Below are 19,234 nucleotides of genomic sequence, written 5' to 3'. Positions count from 1 at the left end.
ACTTCTGATGTTGTGGACTAACATAATAGAAGGGGAGGCATTACTCTTAGAGCAGACCTTGTAATTAAATGTTAATGTTTATTGTCGAGTAACATCAGATTTACGCTCTGTAAATTTAAAAAAGTAATATATATGTATATAGTGATTTCAAATAACTTGGACTTCACTTCCTAAAAATTAATATTTGGGATTCTCTTCACTGTAAGTCAGTAAAACTCCCAACAGAAAGAAAAGTTTCCTCCCAAATATGCACAAAGTAGACCTCAGAGAAAAAATTTCAAGAAAACGGCTATAAGTTTTCTGACATGAGCTCAGTCATGCCTTCCTGTGGTGTGCTGGCTGTTTTTTCCCTATGAGGTTTTGGATTCACAAAAACCTTTCCTCAGCACTTTTAGAAATGACTCATGAGTCCATCACTGCAAGGCTCGGGACAGATGAAGATGCATGATCACTCTGGAGTTTCTCCTGCATGTGTTTATAGTCTGTTATTTTAAACTTTTGTGCCTCCAACCTTAAGAGTTGCCCTTTTGAATGCCTGGGCCTACTGATCTACATAGATGCATGGCCTGTACATGTGGTTTGGTGCTCAACCTGTTAGAAAAGCAGTAGGAATATCAGTGGAAATTCTTCATAATCTCTTTTTAAGCCACTTCATTGTTCTAAAATTGCTAACAGAGAGAATTGTAGGACTGTGAAAGTAAATAGAAGTTTTAACTAAATAAGATTAAGTTAGCGACTTTAGCATGTAGAGGAAAGATTTCCAGTATCAGATTAGTCTTTCCACTTCTTGACTAATTGGGGGTACTTGAAGCTGACCTGGAAAGGTGTTCAATCTTGATATTAAGCATAGCATTTCTGTGTTCTGACCTTCCCACCCACTCCCCTCTCCCCCCAAAAAAAATAAAAAATGGTCGGATTAGTGGGCTGGTAAAAAAAAAAGACTCAAGGTAGAAGATAGTATTGATAGATTGTTATTTTAGTAGGATAAATTGGATAGGGTTTGTAGGACTGGGACTGCTGGGGGCTTCCACTTGCAAAGGCATTCTAAGCAGTGTCACTGAATAAGGCCGGAAGGCATATGGCAATTCTGATGAAATGTACTCTAACCATTGTATTGATGTATTCAGATAGATCTGAGACTTCGTTAATTTGTATCTTGCTGGTTCTTGGCAGGAACTATTCTGTCATCCCAACACTCTGTATGAGCTTCCTAGTCAGGGCAAGTCCAGTCCCCACCTGGTCCCTGACCATTGAAATCCCCTATTGTATCCTGGAGATGCAGTCCTGCAAAACAAAGTGAAGTACCAAAAGATACTGTCCACTGTTCATTTTTCATTCTTACTAGGATTTTTTATTATTCACAATTTTGGGATGCTATTGTCAGAAACTATCCACAGTCCTTGAAGTCTCAGGAGAGATTATTCCTTTCATACTTTCCTTTAATGCTTTTTGGTATTTGTGATAAAAGGAACTATTCTGGATCAGAACTGTGATCTGTTTGATGCACAAGACATGCCGCACTCCTGTAGTGTATTTAATTTTACAATGAACAGAATCAAAGGCAGTGGACAGTCAGAAATTAGACACGAGAGGTCCAGATTTAAAATTAACAGTGTGATCTGGACACCTCCATGGATTTGGTCAGACAATGCTGCTGAAGCCACGTTACTGATTTGAGTTTGCAGTCCACAGTCCTAAAGTCACAGGTCACGCTCTTACCTTTTATAATAAAACAGTAAAAAACAAACAAACAACAACAAACTATGTATTTCTGAAAGGAAAGGGAAATCCTGCAAAAAATGTATTGCTGCCTTTTTTTTTTCCTTGATTTTATTTCTGATGGCTTTGGGAACTGCCTGAGAAGGCAGTCCTGTCTTGCTGTAACACGACTCTATTCTAAAAATTCATCTTTCTCCTCCTGTGGATAGGCATAAAATGCACAGCAATGTTACTGTTAGTGTTTAAACTCCACAAGGATTTTAAGTACCTTGATAAGGAAAAACATTGTTGCCTTGTAATTTTATTTTATTTATTTGTTTTTAATGTAGAAGTTTCACATTGTTGTGATTTTAATTTTAGTACATTGAAAAATATAGTGATAAAGTTATTACTGTCATAAAAGCATTTCTGAGATTTATGATGATAAAAACACTTTGCTAAGACTTTAACTGGTAACAGGCATGCCCTGATTAGCAGAATTAATTTCCTGCATGATCAAAATACAGTGTGTCCTTTTTAATAGTACTATCAGATGTTCATCTTTCATAAATGCATCTTACAATATAGGATTTCAGTCCTGAAGAGAGTATGCAAATGAAGGATGTGAAAGGTAGGAGAACCAAATAGAAGGGGGTAACACACTAAGAATGAAGTAAACTGTAGCAAGGTCTCTGTTAAAATTTTGACAAATGAAAAGGAAGAAATGAGAGGGGAAAAAAGAATAAATAAATAAAGAAAAAAACCTGAACAGATATCTGTCACGCAATGGCAGTTAAAATACCTAGGTGACTTGTTGGAAGTCCTGCTACTATTCTAAGTATTTTCAGCAATGGAAGATGTGTTGTCTGACTGTGGGTTTGGAGTAGAGAATGATCAAGTCTGTATAGACTTTGGTCAAACCCTTGCCTAGCAAAAAAACTCTTTCAGTCAGCTGCATCTCCATGGGAGATATTTTGTGCTGTGTGCTCAGTATCAGATTTATAATGTGGACATATGCCAGTATGCTGTGACTAGAAAAAAGCAAACAACAACAAAAAGCTTGAACGCACAGATATGACCACATAAGTTCTACTGTAATCTACTTATTTCCAGTAAGGAATTACTTCCAATTTTATCTGTGGATACGAAGTGTGTTTAGCTGGAATGTGTATTCTGTTAAACAAATGCATCTGAGTTTGTTTCTATAAAATATACATATAAATGAACATTCTTAGTCTACATGCTACAGAATGCCATCTGACCACCTCACTTTCTGGTGAAAGATGGAACCTGCACTTTAATAGAATGTATTTTTATTTATCTTAAGTTCATCTAATGGCAGAGGAATTAACTCTATTTATAAGTAATTCTATAGTAATCACTGTCTAGCGTACAAATGATATAGATGTTTGAATGCATTGTGGAGAAGAGATAATACAAGATAGAATAACGTCCTAATGCAAAGTCAACCGCATATGGTATATTGTATAACACAAAATAGTTTGCTTACAATAATAAAAGACTCATGACCCCTATGTAATAGTGTTTGAAAATATCTTCACACCAATTAAGAGATATTTATTCTAGCACGTTTCAATATAAAAATGGTTTACAGCATAACAAAACAACACTGAGTTCTTATTTCCAAAATTTTAATTTTAAATTAAAAGTAAATTTTAAGTCTCTCATTTGACACTCTATATATAATCTTTCAGTCTCCTTCCTCCCACAGCAAGAGCCATTATCCTATGTCTTGTTTTTCACCACTCAGAATAAGGTCATTCTTACATGTAGGTCTAACAAGAAATACAATGTATTTTCATTGATTTGTATTGTCTCTGATTACCCCTTTGTGTTATGTAGTGATCTGTATAGAAAAGGACATTCTGTTCTCTAATGCAAAGCCAGTTGTAAGAAATAGGCTTCCTTAGTTTATTTATAAGTTCTTGCATTTTAAAAAATGAACTCCTTGAAGGTAGTTTTGAAAATATTTACTGTTATTAACCAATTACTAAATCTGAATATTTCATACTATGTAGAAAATTTTCAGTTTTCACTCATAGTTTTCAAATGAGAGTTTGTGTTACCAAACAAAACTTGTCATATTTGTGATCATATCTTTGTTGTAGAAAGAATCTAAGAATAAGACCATGAAGCCATGAAGTGCAAAACAACTGTGCATCTTTTCTTTTTTCCTTTCCTTTCCTTTCCTTTCCTTTCCTTTCCTTTCCTTTCCTTTCCTTTCCTTTCCTTTCCTTTCCTTTCCTTTCCTTTCCTTTCCTTTCCTTTCCTTTCCTTTCCTTTCCTTTCCTTTCCTTTCCTTTCCTTTCCTTTCCCTTTCCCTTTCCCTTTCCCTTTCCCTTTCCCTTTCCCTTTCCCTTTCCCTTTCCCTTTCCCTTTCCCTTTCCCTTTCCCTTTCCCTTTCCCTTTCCCTTTCCCTTTCCCTTTCCCTTTCCCTTTCCCTTTCCCTTTCCCTTTCCCTTTCCCTTTCCCTTTCCCTTTCCCTTTCCCTTTCCCTTTCCCTTTCCCTTTCCCTTTCCCTTTCCCTTTCCCTTTCCCTTTCCCTTTCCCTTTCCCTTTCCCTTTCCCTTTCCCTTTCCCTTTCCCTTTTTTCCTTTTCCTTTTTTCCTTTTCCTTTTTTCCTTTTCCTTTTCCTTTTCCTTTTCCTTTTCCTTTTCCTTTTCCTTTTCCTTTTCCTTTTCCTTTTCCTTTTCCTTTTCCTTTTCCTTTTCCTTTTCCTTTTCCTTTCCTCCCCTTCCCCCTCCCCCTCCCCCTCCCTTCCATGTATTATTTTTTCTTTTTCTTTTTTCTTTTTTTTTTCTTTTTCCCTTCCCTTCCCCTTCTCATGATAGGATGAGGGGAAATGGTCACAAAATGAAGCACAGGAAGTTCCACACAAATGTGTGTGGAAACTTCTTCACAGTAAGGTTGACAGCACTGGCACAGCTGCACAGAGAGGTGGTGGAGACTCCTTCTCTGGAGATGTTCAGGACCCACCTGGACGCCTACCTGTGCAACCTGGGCTAGGGAGCTGCTTTGGCAGGGAGTTGGACTGATGATCTTTAGAGGTCCCTTCCAACCCCTACAGTTCTGTGATTCTGTGACTCCTTCGTCTGTGTACAGCTGCCAATACACAGCCTGGTAACTTTGCTGTGCTGTTAGCAGCCAAGCAAACTCTTCACTCCCCTGCCTGCAGCAGTAGAAAATACAAGACTTCTTATGCAGAATTTCCTCTATTTGTTACATTTGCTTGTGATACTACCAAATAGTAAAGCAGGTATTCTCCTAACAGAGTCTGTAGTTATGCAGAAGTAGCAGTTTTTGAAACATTATCAGAATTTGTAATGTGTTTTTCTTTCAGAGAGGCATATTAAAAGAAAACAATAGCAGATTGGTCCCAAAGTGCTTTTGAACTTACTCTACCCTCTGTTCGTTTCCCTTTTCCTAGGGGCAATTGTGGCACACAGCAGATTTCATCATCTTATCATCTGGTTCTCTGAGCCCCAGAATCAAACTGATCACTACAGCTGCACTAAATAAAGTGTCTTTTCAATAAATTGTCATTCCAAATATTATTCAACATTCTTCTGGCCAGGCACAGAGTTTGATGGAGAACAGCACTTTTAACTTATTGCCTTGCCCTTTGCAGTCAAAATTGCTGAGTAATCAGTGGATGACAGTAGTAGGAGAGCAGAATGTGACTAATCCCAATTACTTTTGTTTTGTTTACACTTGCTGCTTAAAACAAAAATACTTAACATTGTTTTCATTAATTATACAGCACAGGCAAAGTACTAAACAGATATGTGTTGAAGCCTACAATAAATATTTGTTCATATAACTACATGTAGACATTTTCATACAACATTTGATTGGGTATGCATTTTATGGAATATCTATCACATTCTCTGATAATTACCCAAATATTTCAGTTCGAGCATTTGGGAATACAGTGTGCTTTTATCCGACTCATTGTTTCAGCCTTTCTGACTATCATGCAAAGAGAAAAATGATGGTGTGAATACTCCTCTGTTAAATTTTTTTGCAATGCAGAAGTAACTGTTTTAAATGAATTCTTTTTTTTAAATTCAAAACAAAACAAAACAAAACAAAACGAAGTTTTTTCTCTTTGTTTTTGTTTTTTTTTCCTCTAGGCTGAGGTTCAGCTTTGCTATCTGGAAGCACAAAGAGATGCTGTTGAACAGATGTCCTTAAAGCTGTACAGTGAGCAATACAACAGCAGTAGCAAGCGAAAGGAAGAGTTTGCTGATATGTCAAAAGTTCACACAGTGGGAAGTAATGGGTAGGAAACTATTCTTTTTGTTGTTTTATTCTCACAGATCTGTATTATTTTTACATGATACACTCTTTCTTACTCCTAGTTAACCAAAACTTTTCTTCCTAGGTCAAGAAGCAGTGAAAAACTTTGTCTTATATTAATGCAAAAATTAATCTGTTTTAGATAATGTACACAAATCATGGTTTCTTCATAGAATACCTAACGTTATCTAGAGACATTCCATTATTTCAATTAAAAATAAATTTAATACCCTTTCACTTCAGTCTTTTTTCCTTTTATATCTTCATGTCTTTTAATTTCTAAGCATTTTACAAGGAAATGTCTTTGTAACTTGTTAATACCACTGTAAGATAATTCTTTATAATCATAATTATACTGGTGACCAGAGGAGTTGGATATGGCACTAAGTATACATATATCTTAAATAATATATTATATATATATATATGTATTATTAATGCTCTACATCCAAACATGTATATCTAAGTGAAGTTTAAATTCCCAGTTTTGTACTTCTAGAAAGCAAAAATTTTAACTTTTATCACATTTAATTATTTTCTTGGAAATCTGAGCAATGAATCTTAGATTAATCACAGAAAAGGAATCTCAAATGGCTGCCCCTCACTTCTCCACAATGAATTTGTTGTAGCTTTGGTTTAAGAGTTTTTCTTTAAGAAAACTATATCTGACAACTCTAAATGCACACAAGACATTTATATTAGTTCATAATAGTCTGGGGCAAAAGCAGTTCAAAACAATGGACTACTGTACATCCTCATCCTGATACAAGTTTTCTAGTAAACAGATAATTCAGTAGAACTACAAGTTTATATGAAAGGAATGTCACTGACCAAGGTGATTTTCATCCCTGTAACTTCCTTTTATAATTGTGAACTCAATATTGAGGTCTTAGAGATATAGTTTTATTAAATTACTAACTGTAAGGATAAATGAGCCTTGTAAACACCCCCTCTTATTATACAGAAAGATGACTGTTTTAGAAAAGTTGATGTGGGCTAATTATGTAGGATTACTGAGATCTTGATTACTTATGCAGAAATCTGTCAGTTTTTCAAACATGCTAGAGAAGCTATTGCCAGCTATAAAAAACTTTGCTCAGAATTTACAAGTATATATGTATAAATGTCTACTGGGGGCTAAATGTTCAAAAACAGCTTCTAACTTTGCAGCTAGACTTGAATCTGATCAATAAACGAGGTTGAAATTTTGTATTGGACACAAGACAGTAAGACAGAGAGTTCCTTTTATTGAGGATAAAGGCTATAAAGAAAGCTTTAAGCCTCATGAGAGAATCCAGCCTGTAAATCTACATATCATACATAGAGTACTGCATCCAGGCCTGGGGCCCTCAGCACAAGAAAGATGCAAAGCACTTGGAGCAGGTCCAGAGGAGGACCACTAAGATGATCAGAGGACTGGAGCACCTCTCCTATGAGGAAAGGTTGAGGGAACTGGGCTTGCTTATCTAGAAGAAAAGACACTGGGGAGATCTCACTCTGCCCTTCAGTATTTGAAGGGAGTGTACAAACAGAAGGGGGAACAACTGTTCACATGGGTTGATAGCGATAGGATAAGAAAGGATGGTTTTAAACTAAGATGGGAGATTTAGGTTAAATGTTAGGAGGAAGTTTTTCACTCAGAGGGTGGTGGTACACTGGAACAGGTTGCCCAGAGAGGCTGTGGATGCCTCATCCCTGGAGGCATTCAAGGCAAGGCTGGATGTGGCTCTGGACAGCCTGGTCTAGTGGTTGGCGACCCTGCCCACAGCAGGGGGACTGAAACAAAATGATCTTTGATGTCCTTTTCAATCCAGCCCATTCTACGATTCTATGACACATATGAAGCATATAGGGAAGTTCTTGTCTGCACTTGTCTGTTATTTCCTGCTATTGATGGTAATGATGATCTAGTGGTTTTCTCTGTTCTGTGCTGTGACCACCTTTCTTGGCCATCTCAGCCCCTATAAGCTCAGCAGCAGATTGAAGGGCCAAAGGACGTGAGGGAGATGGACACGCCATGCATTTAGCCACTGTAGAAAACCTGGTGGGTTGAATTCAGATGGAAAGCTTTAACATGAGCTAATCTGAATTACTGAATTGAACACAATGGTAATGCTTTCTGGCTACAAATACATAGCTTTGAAAACAAAGTTTATACAGTGGTAACCTACTGCATAAAAACAGTGAGTAGAAGTCCTGTAGTAGGCTGAGCAGGTGTCTGTTGCAGGATGACTGAGATCTCTACAGGCAAGAAGCTGTTCAGCTAACTGGGAAAATTAGGGTATCTGTCCATTCCCTGTTGTGGAGATTGGGCCCAGGAGAAAGAAGTATGCCTCCAGGGAGAACAAGAGATGTAGATTAAGAATTTTTTATACAGAGGAGTAGTAACTTTGCGCAGTGAACAGCTAAACTGATAGAGCAGTAGTAGTAGAAATTAGGATGTGTAGAACAGGGTAATGCCAGTTACTCTGTAAAGAACAAGAATTCCTGTAGCATAGATGTTGTTATGAGAACAGAGAGGTTTGTATGTATGGAACATAAGCCAATGCTAATGTCAGAATTTTGATTTCTCCAATATCCTCCTAATAAAGTCATGTGTATGGAAAGGAGTTCCAAAAAACAATGACCCAGAAACCTGAAATAACTTTTTGTCTGGCTGATTCTTTTGGCAGGCATACCAGCATGTCTAGAGTACTTCTAAATACTACACAAATGATGCCATCAAAGAAGCAATACAAACTGCAAGTGTGCATTAGACATGGCAAAAAAGCTAATAGAAATAGCTTCACATTCCTTTTTATTTATTAATGCTGCAGACGAGTTGGTTTTCTCATGAGAAAGGTGCTCATGAATTTTCATTCAAAATAATAAATTGATGTCCACATTTTAAGAAATATGTTTAGGGTTCAAGGGATTAGACATGCAACTCTGCATATCTGATTCCCTGTTTACCAAGGTAAAATATACTTCTTAATGTCATTTTAGTTATTATGTAGCTAATGATTTTAACTTATTAACCAACAAACCTATATAAAGGGAGCCCTTTAACGTTAATGCTTCTGTGTTATCTATCAGACTTCTAGCTTTTCTATATTTCTTTTGTCTGTAATGCTGGAACAGTATTTCAGAGGTTATGATTTCCTTCTCTATGCCTGTAGCAATATGAAAAAGATCTGCTAAGCCTTGAGGAAAAAAACAAAAACAAACAAACAAAAAAAATCTAAGACACATTCAATATACCACATAAATACTGATAGATACATTTTAATCTTAACATATCAGTGATACTGTTTGCTGAACATTCTAAATATATTTTTAGCAACTTCATACTTTATTTTTTTTCCAGATAATAATTGAAGAGTAGTCAGTATTTTCTATTCAGATATAATTTCATTTCCAAAACAATGCTTTTATATGAAAAAAATCATAATTATTTCAGAACTATTATAAATACTACAGTCAATTTTTTGTTTACTTAGTGTTGTTGTTATTATTATTATTTTAAATGATGCTTTTTAGGCTTCACAGAATCATAGAATTATAGTGGTTGCAAGGGATCTCTAGAGGTCATCTATTCCAACCCCCCTGCTAAAGCAACTCCCTAGTCCAGGTTGCACAGGAAGATGTCTAGGTGGGTCTTGAAAGTCTTCAGAGGAGACTCCACAACCTCTCTGTGCAGCCTGTGCCAGCGCTCCATCACACTTACTGTGAAGAAGTTCCCATGCACGTTTGTGTGGAACTTCCTATGCTTCGTTTTGTGGCCATTTCCCCTTGTCCTATCACCACACACTGCTGAGCAGAGTCCAGCCTCGTCCCTTTGCCTCCCACTCCTTAGGTGTTTATAGACGTGGATCAGATTCACTATCATTAGGCTCAGGAAAATCAGAGCTATAGACAGTTTGCTTATAAGTGTTCCCAGTTAAGGGTTTTTGTTGTTGTTGTTTGTTTTTTGGTTTTTTTTTCCTTTCTTTCTTTTTTTCCCCTCCTGATTGAAAAACAAAGGAAAGAGGCACAAGATGTAAACTATAGGGAAAAAAAAAAAGAAATCCCTTCTTGAGATTTTTCTAATGAACCCTGTTTCTCTCACTATTTATTTTGGATTAAAATATTTAGAATGTTAGCTAGAAATCAAACTGTCCTGCTGATTTCTAGTGCTTATTTGGGTTTTGTAAAGGTAAGAAAAAGTGATTTTGTGTGTCTTTAATAGATAATTCATTCTCTTATACCAATAAAAGTACAAATTTGGATTGTAATCAAAATGAGGTTCAGTAGATACAAAGCAGGTGTTTGGATCCAGCATGTGTTCTGCACATTATATTTAAATCCCAGTTCACTTCCTGGTGCTGTTTCCAAATGCTCTTCCCATCCCAGTCTGGCATCAGAAGACCACAAACGGTGGATGTAGGCTTTGATTCAGTCAGCTTCATATCTTAATTCAAATATTTCACTGATACAAATGGACCAAGTCCAACTCAATCAGTACCAATTTACATGAAATGAATTTGAGTGTCTTATATGATAAAACACATGTTTTAATAAATGCCTGTCAGTTTTATGACACTGGATAATACTTGGATAAGACAGAATGGGACTATAGGAGCACTAGATACTGAACATAAAGAATGGTTATACTCTTTCAGAAGAAGAGATAAAGATTCAGTATCTCTTCGAATACAGTATTCAAAATGGACTTTAGTTTTATTTTAGTTTCAAAATGATATTTGAGAGAAGTGGCTCCTAAAAGAGAAGAATAGCCCTGAACTCCCAATGAATCTATTAGATTTCAGCAATTGTACCTTCCCTTGTATGCTAGCTCTTTATAATTGCACTGTTGCTTACTTTCTGAGGACAGTGAGTAGTTTTAAGCAAATACATCTCATAAATTATTGAGTAAAAGTACACTAAGTACAGTGGATTAAACTGGAGTTACATCAAAAGCAGGAATCAACAGTTGGGCATTATACAAGGCTTCCTTTATTGTCAGCTCATTGAAAATAATACCAGAGAAGGTAAATAGTTTCCTATCCCTTCTTCTCTCTCACTTTCTTTCTTTTCCTTTTTCTCTTTCTTTTTTTTTTCTTTTCTCTAAAAGCTTTCAAAATTATCATGCACATGGTACTCTAGTTAATAATAACTGAAATTGCAATAGCATTAATAACATAAGAAACATGTTTAGTTTTTTGTTTCTCTGTTTAAATACTGCTAATTTTTTAATGGCATTGCTAAAGACACAGAAAGCTAAAATAGTGTTCAGTAATTGGATAAAACAGCTTCAGTGGGACACGTACAATTGTTTGATCAGTCTGGTTTGGTTTATACTACTGACAAGGCTTTTTGTTAACTCAAATTCTGGATGCTTGGAGATCCCTTCCAAAGTGTACGTTTTCAACTAATGCAGTTTTTTAGCATGTACCTTCTGTCTTATACTAAGGTGCTTGAGAAGAAACTATGCTTTACTTATTCACTAAGCTTTCAATGGAGAATCACATTAATCCTTTTAAGCTCCTTATTCTAATGATTTATTTTGTTGAAAACCGTAGTGATCCTCCTTTGAATTTTAATGATTGCTGGCTATTCAAGGATTCATTGTTTTGACTTCCTGTCCTTACCTTTGTTTCTTACATGTCTGTAGGGAACACCTGTCTAATACTGTATCTGGCCTTAGTTCTTACTGGCTTACCATATTCACTCAAGCCTATCTTACAGTGTTAAGTTGAAATGCTAGCTACTCATCCATGAAAATAAATGTAGGATATTTACAGAGGTAGGCAGATAGGCAGTAGATGGATGGCTGAATGGATTGAGCCATTTCTCTGTGAAAATAATATTTTTATAGGAATTGTATTGGAATGATTATTGCAGTTTACTCAATATAGAGTCAGCATTTTAAAATCCATTAATCAACATTATCAGTGGGGGATTTCTATTTCGAAAATTTTGAAGCAAATGCAGTAAGTCAACAGTTGTCAGGATTTGGCGTCAGCCACTGAATTTAGGTCATGGCACTGGCTTAAATTGGATTTCAGTTTTCATTTTCCTCAACTCTGCATAAATACAGAATGTCTCTTTAGAAATATAACTAGGAACATCATGAGTTTTCAAGAATATATTATTCTAATACAAGATTTTAACAACTACACTGTATTTATGCATAATACATTTTGTTCCTTATCTACAGCCTTTTGGACTTTGATTCAGAATACCAGGAGCTCTGGGATTGGCTGATTGACATGGAATCCATCGTGATGGACAGCCATGACCTGATGATGTCAGAGGAGCAGCAGCAGCATCTTTACAAGGTTAGTGCTACCGTTACTGCCTTTACCTAGCTATAGAAGATCTGATTAGCTTGACAAGTCTTTCTCTCACAGGATATCGCTGCGTTCATTGTATGTATCATGGTGTCTATTAGAATTCCTTTCCCTGTCCCCAACCTCATTTCCATCCCCTGTGCGCTGACAGGCTGCACCGACATCATAATTGCAAGAAAGTTCCCTTTATCACATTCTATTTGGTGTAATTCTATAGAAGGACAAAGATTTGTCTTCAAGATGAATAGAAATAAATGAAACGGCATTAATAAATAGAGTGAAACAAAATGAAGGGAAAAAAAATGAACTGGTAGCATTTTACAAAATGTGTTTTGATTGGAGCTTTCAGCTGGATTTTCATCCACCTTTCAGACATCTTCTAAAATTTGCCTTGATTTTGGTTTGCTGCTGCCAGAATACAGGACTCTTCCAATTTAATTTTTATTAGTTATACATAAAGCAGTTGTTGTCATCACTCCTGCCTGTTATTTCAACAAAATGATTTTAGACTTGCATGTTAATAAGAAAATCTTCAGATATATGTATATGTATATGTTTGTATACATATACATATATACACACAGAGTTTCTTATATTTATCATAGCAGCCTCAGCCAAGAAGCTTTATCACTATTTTTTAGGTATGATTACTTAGAGAAAGTTGCCCAAAATGAGTGATTTGATTCCTAAAACGATCTCAGGCTTCACTGTGTGTCAGAGGAGCTACGGTCTATGGGTATGAGGGGTAGTGGGGAAAAGAAAGGAGGGGCTTTTGACAGAAATATCAGGCTGCAGTAAATCTTCCTCATTTAGGCAATTTTTATTGGAGTAATTCTGACAGTTGTCATCCTTGAATTGCTTTGAGCATATGGCATATTTCAAGGAGCAGATTGCGAATCATAAAAAATAAAATTAATAACTAACCACAGAATCAGCAACAGTATAATGACAAGAAACAACTACCCTCCAGCTTTTTTTTTTTTTAATTTCTTTTCAAATAAATGGTACATTCAAGGTCAAATAGAAGTTGTTTTCTTCTATGATAGTATGATTTGACAATTTATTAAACATAACTCAGTTTTTCTGGCTCTGGTGTCCTATTTTCTTGATGGTCTTCTTGTATTTTATTCTCTCCAATTTTAGTCCTTTTTTTAATATATCCTGTGAAAAAGGGTTGCTGAACAAGTTAAAATATGTTTAGGAACGGAAATATACTTCAGGTCTGAACTGTTTAGTCTTCAAGTGAGTTTAATTCAGTTCTCTCTATTCTTGCTTTGTCAGTCATTTTTTATTTTCACTAAAGTTTCACTATTTTTTCCTATCTTTCTAAATATTTAATTAGAATAAATTGCACGGACAGTTCTTGTTCTCTATAAGTTCAGAAATAAACAACAAAAGTAGATATAAGCTTTTTGTGGGTCTAGAACAGTGTGTTTTGGTAGTGTCTGTTCATGTAAGACCAGCATGTACATGTCTAATCTAGCTATTAGTATTATATTCAGTAGTATACAATAAAAAAAAAAAGAAAAGAAAGAAAATCAATTGATAAGCAAAATTTAAGGAAAAAATCAACTCATAATTAGGAAAAGCCATACTGGTTATGCAGCAAACATATTTTAGGTGCTGTTTCAGATAATTTGCTTTCTGATATCCAAATGTAGCCATTAAAAATCATTCTAGATGGTCAGACTGTGATAAATATGTAGTGACAATAATAGAATAGGGCAGTAATTTATGAATTACTTGGCAGTAGAGTATGATGGCAAAATGAGAGATATTGTTTATTCAAATTGGGAAGTATTCATCTTTTGTTATTACCAAATTCCGTCTTATGACACATGTGACACTTCCAAAAGCAAGAAGTTGGTGTTGGGGAGAGTAACTGTAACTTGTACAGCACAGAAAACCAGCACTGCTCCTGTGCAGAACCAACTTGCTGTGCAGTTTCCCCAGCAAGGGCATCTGCTCATTAGTAGAGCCTCAAGTGTACCGGCCACTGCACAACCACTTGAAGGATAGAAAGAAACAGACTGCTTATCCTCTTAACAGGGAGTATTTTCTGAATATACTTTTCTAGTGAAAGCAGAAAGCAAATAGCTAAGGAACAAAAGGAAAGACTTAACCAAACTGAAAATTTCTAGTTGCTTAAGGGATGTCTAAGAAATTTCCGAAAACCAGGATGAGTATTTTCAGGTAATGTAAAAAGCTTAAGTGAATAACATTGAGATCAATTAGTCTTTCAAAAGGAAAACATAAACAAAAACAGGAAAAAAAACCCCAAAAACAAATCAGCACCTCCCAAAGAAGTGCTGAAAACCCCATAATTTCATACATTTAACAGTAGACAAAAGAAAACATAATTTACACTAACAAAAGATGAGATTTGAAATAAATCTGTAGGTCTTCATCATCCTTAATTTCTGAGATTCAAATAACATTCTGTATTCAGAAATGTCATTAATAGGCCAGTATCAAGTATAACAGCCTTTTCTTTTTTTAGTGTTTTTTTTAGGGTATTATACAAGGTGGTGGATAATCTAGTGCTCAAAGTCACTGGCCACTTGTACTGCTTACTGTTCACTGTGAACACAGCCTTTCTACTGTACATGGAAAGAAATCTGTAGAGAGAAATTCAGGCAGCTTTTATTATCAGAATTTGTCAGTGATGTGGGGTGTCATGAAAACACAGGTCTTGCTTTTGTCGTCCTTATCAGTTACTGTTTCAAACATGAACTTTCTAATGGCACTCTGCATTTCTGTGGATTCTCCTAAACTCACAGAACTCTCTTCTCAGTTATTGAGCTGATAAGTAATTGTTCCTATAAGCCAACTCAGCCAACTGCCCATGCCAGGGATCCAGTTGTGGCATCACTGTTAGCAACAGTGATCACTGCCCCTAAGGAGTCTATGAATGGGATGGAACAATGATGGCAGAGATAAATTGGAAGAGAAAAGCATACCTTAAAGCAGCATAACATAACATATAAATGCTAAAATTGCATATAGGAAAATAAAATACATTTTTATATTTAGACTATTTTCCCAGTAGTCTATTTTCAGATTTAATTTAGATTTATGTTAACTCTGCTTAATTTTGTTTTGTAATATCCTGGGAGCTTCATGGTTTTTTGTTAGGATCCTTATTATCTCTCTTTAACCGGGTTTTATTGTGCCCTTAATATAAGAGGAGCAGAACAGACGTTCTTTTTTTTTTAACTCTGAATATGTATGCTGACTTCCCCACATTTCCTAGACTTTAGTGCAAAGACATGCAAAAATAGAAAACTATTCTTCCTTCATTTTCCTCCCAGTGTTCCCCTGCAGCTCTAAATGATTTCAGCTTTACACTCTTAAACTAATGATTTTGAAAATTAACTGGTGTGTGATGGAATGGCAGTCACAGAACACACAGCTCAGAGTTTATCTGTCTGCTAATGCTCTATTTATTAAGTAAGAAAAAATAGAAAGAAATGTTCCTTCTTTTTTTTTTTTTTTTGGACTCTCACTTCTTTGTACTGCAGTAACAGCTCAGTTTAATGCCTAATGTATCATGTTTATTTCGTTTTAATCTACCACATGTAAGCCTGATCTCATAAGCTCTAAGTACACAGAACTTGCATTGACTTCAGCTGCATTCATATGCCGTTACTGAAGGATCAAACCCAAAGAATTTAAACTCTGCTAATTAGTCCTTTAGTGAGAACTTGAGTAATTCTGCACCTTGAGTGTTCAAAAATGAAGCAAATCGGTATTTACTGGAACTGGGGAGATTAGAAATGAGTATACTAGGCAGAAAAGTTAATGATAATTCTTTCCATTTCCCTCAGAAGATTAATTGCAAAACTTAATTGTGTTAGATTAAAACCCCATTTAAATAAGTACGGTATGATTGTTCAGACTGTTAGCATGTTCAGAATAAAATTAACTAAACATTTTAAAATATCAAGTAAAAGAATTTCTATTTTTCTGTTTGGTTACAAGTGATGGATATTGCTTTCAATACAAACAGCATGACCTGTGTAAAACTTGCAAGTAAAAGTTCTCATAAAACGTGGGCTTGAAAGCAGGAAGAAAACTCTATATAGTAGCACAGAGATTGTCAAGAAACACAGTAAGACATTCGGACAGGTTAACTGCAAAACTGCTCACTCCGCAGCAAGTAGACCCCAGGTTTAAGTCACGTTAAAATACACTTCAAAGGCTGAGGTTACACTTCAAAACCAAGTTGAAACTTGCGTAAGGTGCCGCTTCTTCCGCTGGGTGTGCTGCTGCTCCATCGGCGGTCCTCCTGGCGTGGCCTGGGCAGCCCGAGTGGATTAAACAAACCCTGCTCAAAGTTTCCCTCATTTGCATCACTTCTAGACAGGCCTGTCGTACTCTTTGCTGACAGGAAATCACTGTCTTTGTCACCTTTTTTCAGTGATCTCCTTTTGGCAGAGATTGGCCATGTGACCAGGATTAATCACAACAGTTCTGGCTCAGAACTCAATGACATGTTTTCCTCAGCGCTTCAATAATGGTGTAGAGGAGTCAGTAGGAAATGACTACATTAATTTTGAAGTGAAAAGATAATTAACACTTAAGGACTAGTGCTATAACCTATGGAGCTATTATTCAAATTAAAACTAATTTATTGAAAACTTGTGAAAAAAAATCTGTCCTTTAATGCAACTGTTAAAATAATCTTGCAAGATTCCCCTGTTTTAACATGAAGAGCAAACTACATTTAATGCTATAATATAAATACTGAGAAACTTCCACATTTGAAACCGGAGGCTGAAGTATGTAAAGTGCTTACTTAGATGATATGAATAGGATACTGGCAAACAAAAGCAGCAGTGTGCTCCTCGAATGCTGTGCTTAAAGGAGTTTCCTTGGCAACAGAAATGCAGTTCCAAAAGTAGACAGAACTTTCCTCAGAAAACATACTATTAATAACAACCTTCCGGAACAACTTGGAACAATTTGGCTACTTGGCAATAATAATGCCAAGTGTTCTGCAAATTAATCTAACACATAACAGTTGTATGTTTCTTTTCCCTGTGATTCTCCTGAACCCGAGGACTGAGTTTTCTTCAGGCAGAGGATACAAATGTGCGAAGCAGTTCCAAATGCTGCTGAAATAGAAAGAGGGCTCAAATAGCAGCAGCCTAGAAGGATCAATTTATGTGCTTCGTATCATTTTAACTTGTAAAACAGATTAGTTTAATTGGATTACTTTGTCCCATTTAAAATGAGTCCTGCTTACCTACTGAAGCCGCATTGTAGTTCAGTCTTTATTTCGAGCAGATTTTCCATATAAAGAAAACTTATTAAAAGATTAACAGCCTGAAGAGTGATATATTTGGACAATATGCTTAGGGGATTGGTTATAAATGAGAAAACGTGGAGATTTTTGCTCCTACTATACATATTCCTCAGGGTCTGGACCGCCTCCTCTCTAGTAATGTGTCAGCGCTGCACAGTGCTGAAGCAGTCAGTCGGAGAAGATGGTGACAGGTACTGTGAGGAAGCTCTCAGAGCACTGCAGGATTAAGCCCCTTGTAGGTAGTAACTACAAACCTACTATGCTTTCAGTATTTTTAGGTATGTCATCATTTCTATCTAAGACAAGAGAATAAACTAATTTTGGATTTGCCTTGCCACTAAGAATCATTAGAATTCCACTAACGGCCATAACTTTACTAGACAGAAAAGGTAGACTCTCCTACTGCCTTGACTTTTCCTGAATTCATGTATCCAAAGGTTAAAAGTAATCAATATCTTGTTGTGCAGCCTGATAATAAGTAACAACCGTGATGTTAAAATCTAGGTGATTGCAGATAGCACTTAGGTGTGTTGACCCATTTGAGAAGGTATTTGTTTTTTGTTTATAATTGCAATCAGAATAGTTATTATTGTTGACTAATAATTTTTTTAGGCTAGCTTGCAAAAATTGCCACCTTTTCAAAATATGTCTTTAATGCTATTATCAAATCACGTTCCAAAATAAACCCCAAAGTGATGGTTTTTATCTGATGAAGCATGTAATTAAAAAAAAAAAGAGAAATAATATTCCTATAAATAGTATCAATTACAATATTCAATAGTAATAGTAAATTACAGCATATATCTTGTGTCTTTGTATGTGGATTGATACTTGCATCAATAGCAGCTATTGTTTGCCTTTGACGCTGTATTATGTTTTTATGTTTTTAAAATAATTTTGTTGAGTTTTGCCATAAACTCTTAAGTTCAGTCGCTTTTCTTCATGAATTTCATCGATTTCCACATGCTAGACTAGATTTTTATTTTGAATTTTTTCAAGCAGATTTAAAAACTCTATTGGTTTCCACACTAGGTAGGAAAATCAGCTGTCTTAGAAATATCAGACACCTTATGCAGCAATGAAATGACTCCTATTTGAGCCTCAGTTAAAGGATCTGACACAGCAGAGCTTCCCAGCTTTGTATTGTAGGGAGCAATTAAATTGGTTAACTTTTTCTACACAAGTGCTTTCAACTGCATGTGAGTGAAAAATCCTCTGTGATATATACTATAACGACCAGCTAATTTTTCAATGATCCATATGTTTAACTCCAAAATACGAATGAATTCCTTGCTACCTCCGGCACAATCTGTATTTTGAAAAGCAGCAAATGAAAATATTGTTGGCAAAAAGTCTTCTTTAAAATAGATTAATCTTAAGTTCTAATATCTTATGTAATTACAATGGGAAAACACTAATTACCATGCCAGTAGAGTTACAAAGTAAGTTTAAAGCATGAGCAAAGAAAGAATAAAAAAGTATATTTTTACATGTTTTTATTGCTTCCCTAATACATTTCAAATGTAAACATGCATTTTTAAAGATAATGTTATAAATTCTAGAGAACACTCCCTGTGTTTCCAAAGAAGTGGTTTCA

The 19,234-nt window shown here is 35.6% G+C and overlaps 1 protein-coding gene across 1 annotated transcript in view; it reads left to right on the top strand.

Moving 5' to 3' along the window:
* Window positions 1–19,234, top strand: part of AKAP6 (A-kinase anchoring protein 6) — a 212,747-nt gene that overhangs the window by 118,419 nt on the left and 75,094 nt on the right. Inside the window, exons 7-8 of the mRNA XM_065753759.1 lie at window positions 5,853–6,001; window positions 12,197–12,317. Coding sequence (XP_065609831.1) covers window positions 5,853–6,001; window positions 12,197–12,317 — 270 coding nt within the window. The remainder of the gene's footprint in view (window positions 1–5,852; window positions 6,002–12,196; window positions 12,318–19,234) is intronic.

Source organism: Cyrtonyx montezumae, unplaced genomic scaffold (genome assembly GCF_038088225.1).
Source record: "Cyrtonyx montezumae isolate F1298 unplaced genomic scaffold, pur_monq_1.0 scaffold_10, whole genome shotgun sequence".
Taxonomy (NCBI): domain Eukaryota; kingdom Metazoa; phylum Chordata; class Aves; order Galliformes; family Odontophoridae; genus Cyrtonyx; species Cyrtonyx montezumae.
The sequence above is the reverse complement of the archived record's forward strand: the minus strand, read 5'-3'. Positions and strand labels throughout refer to the sequence as shown.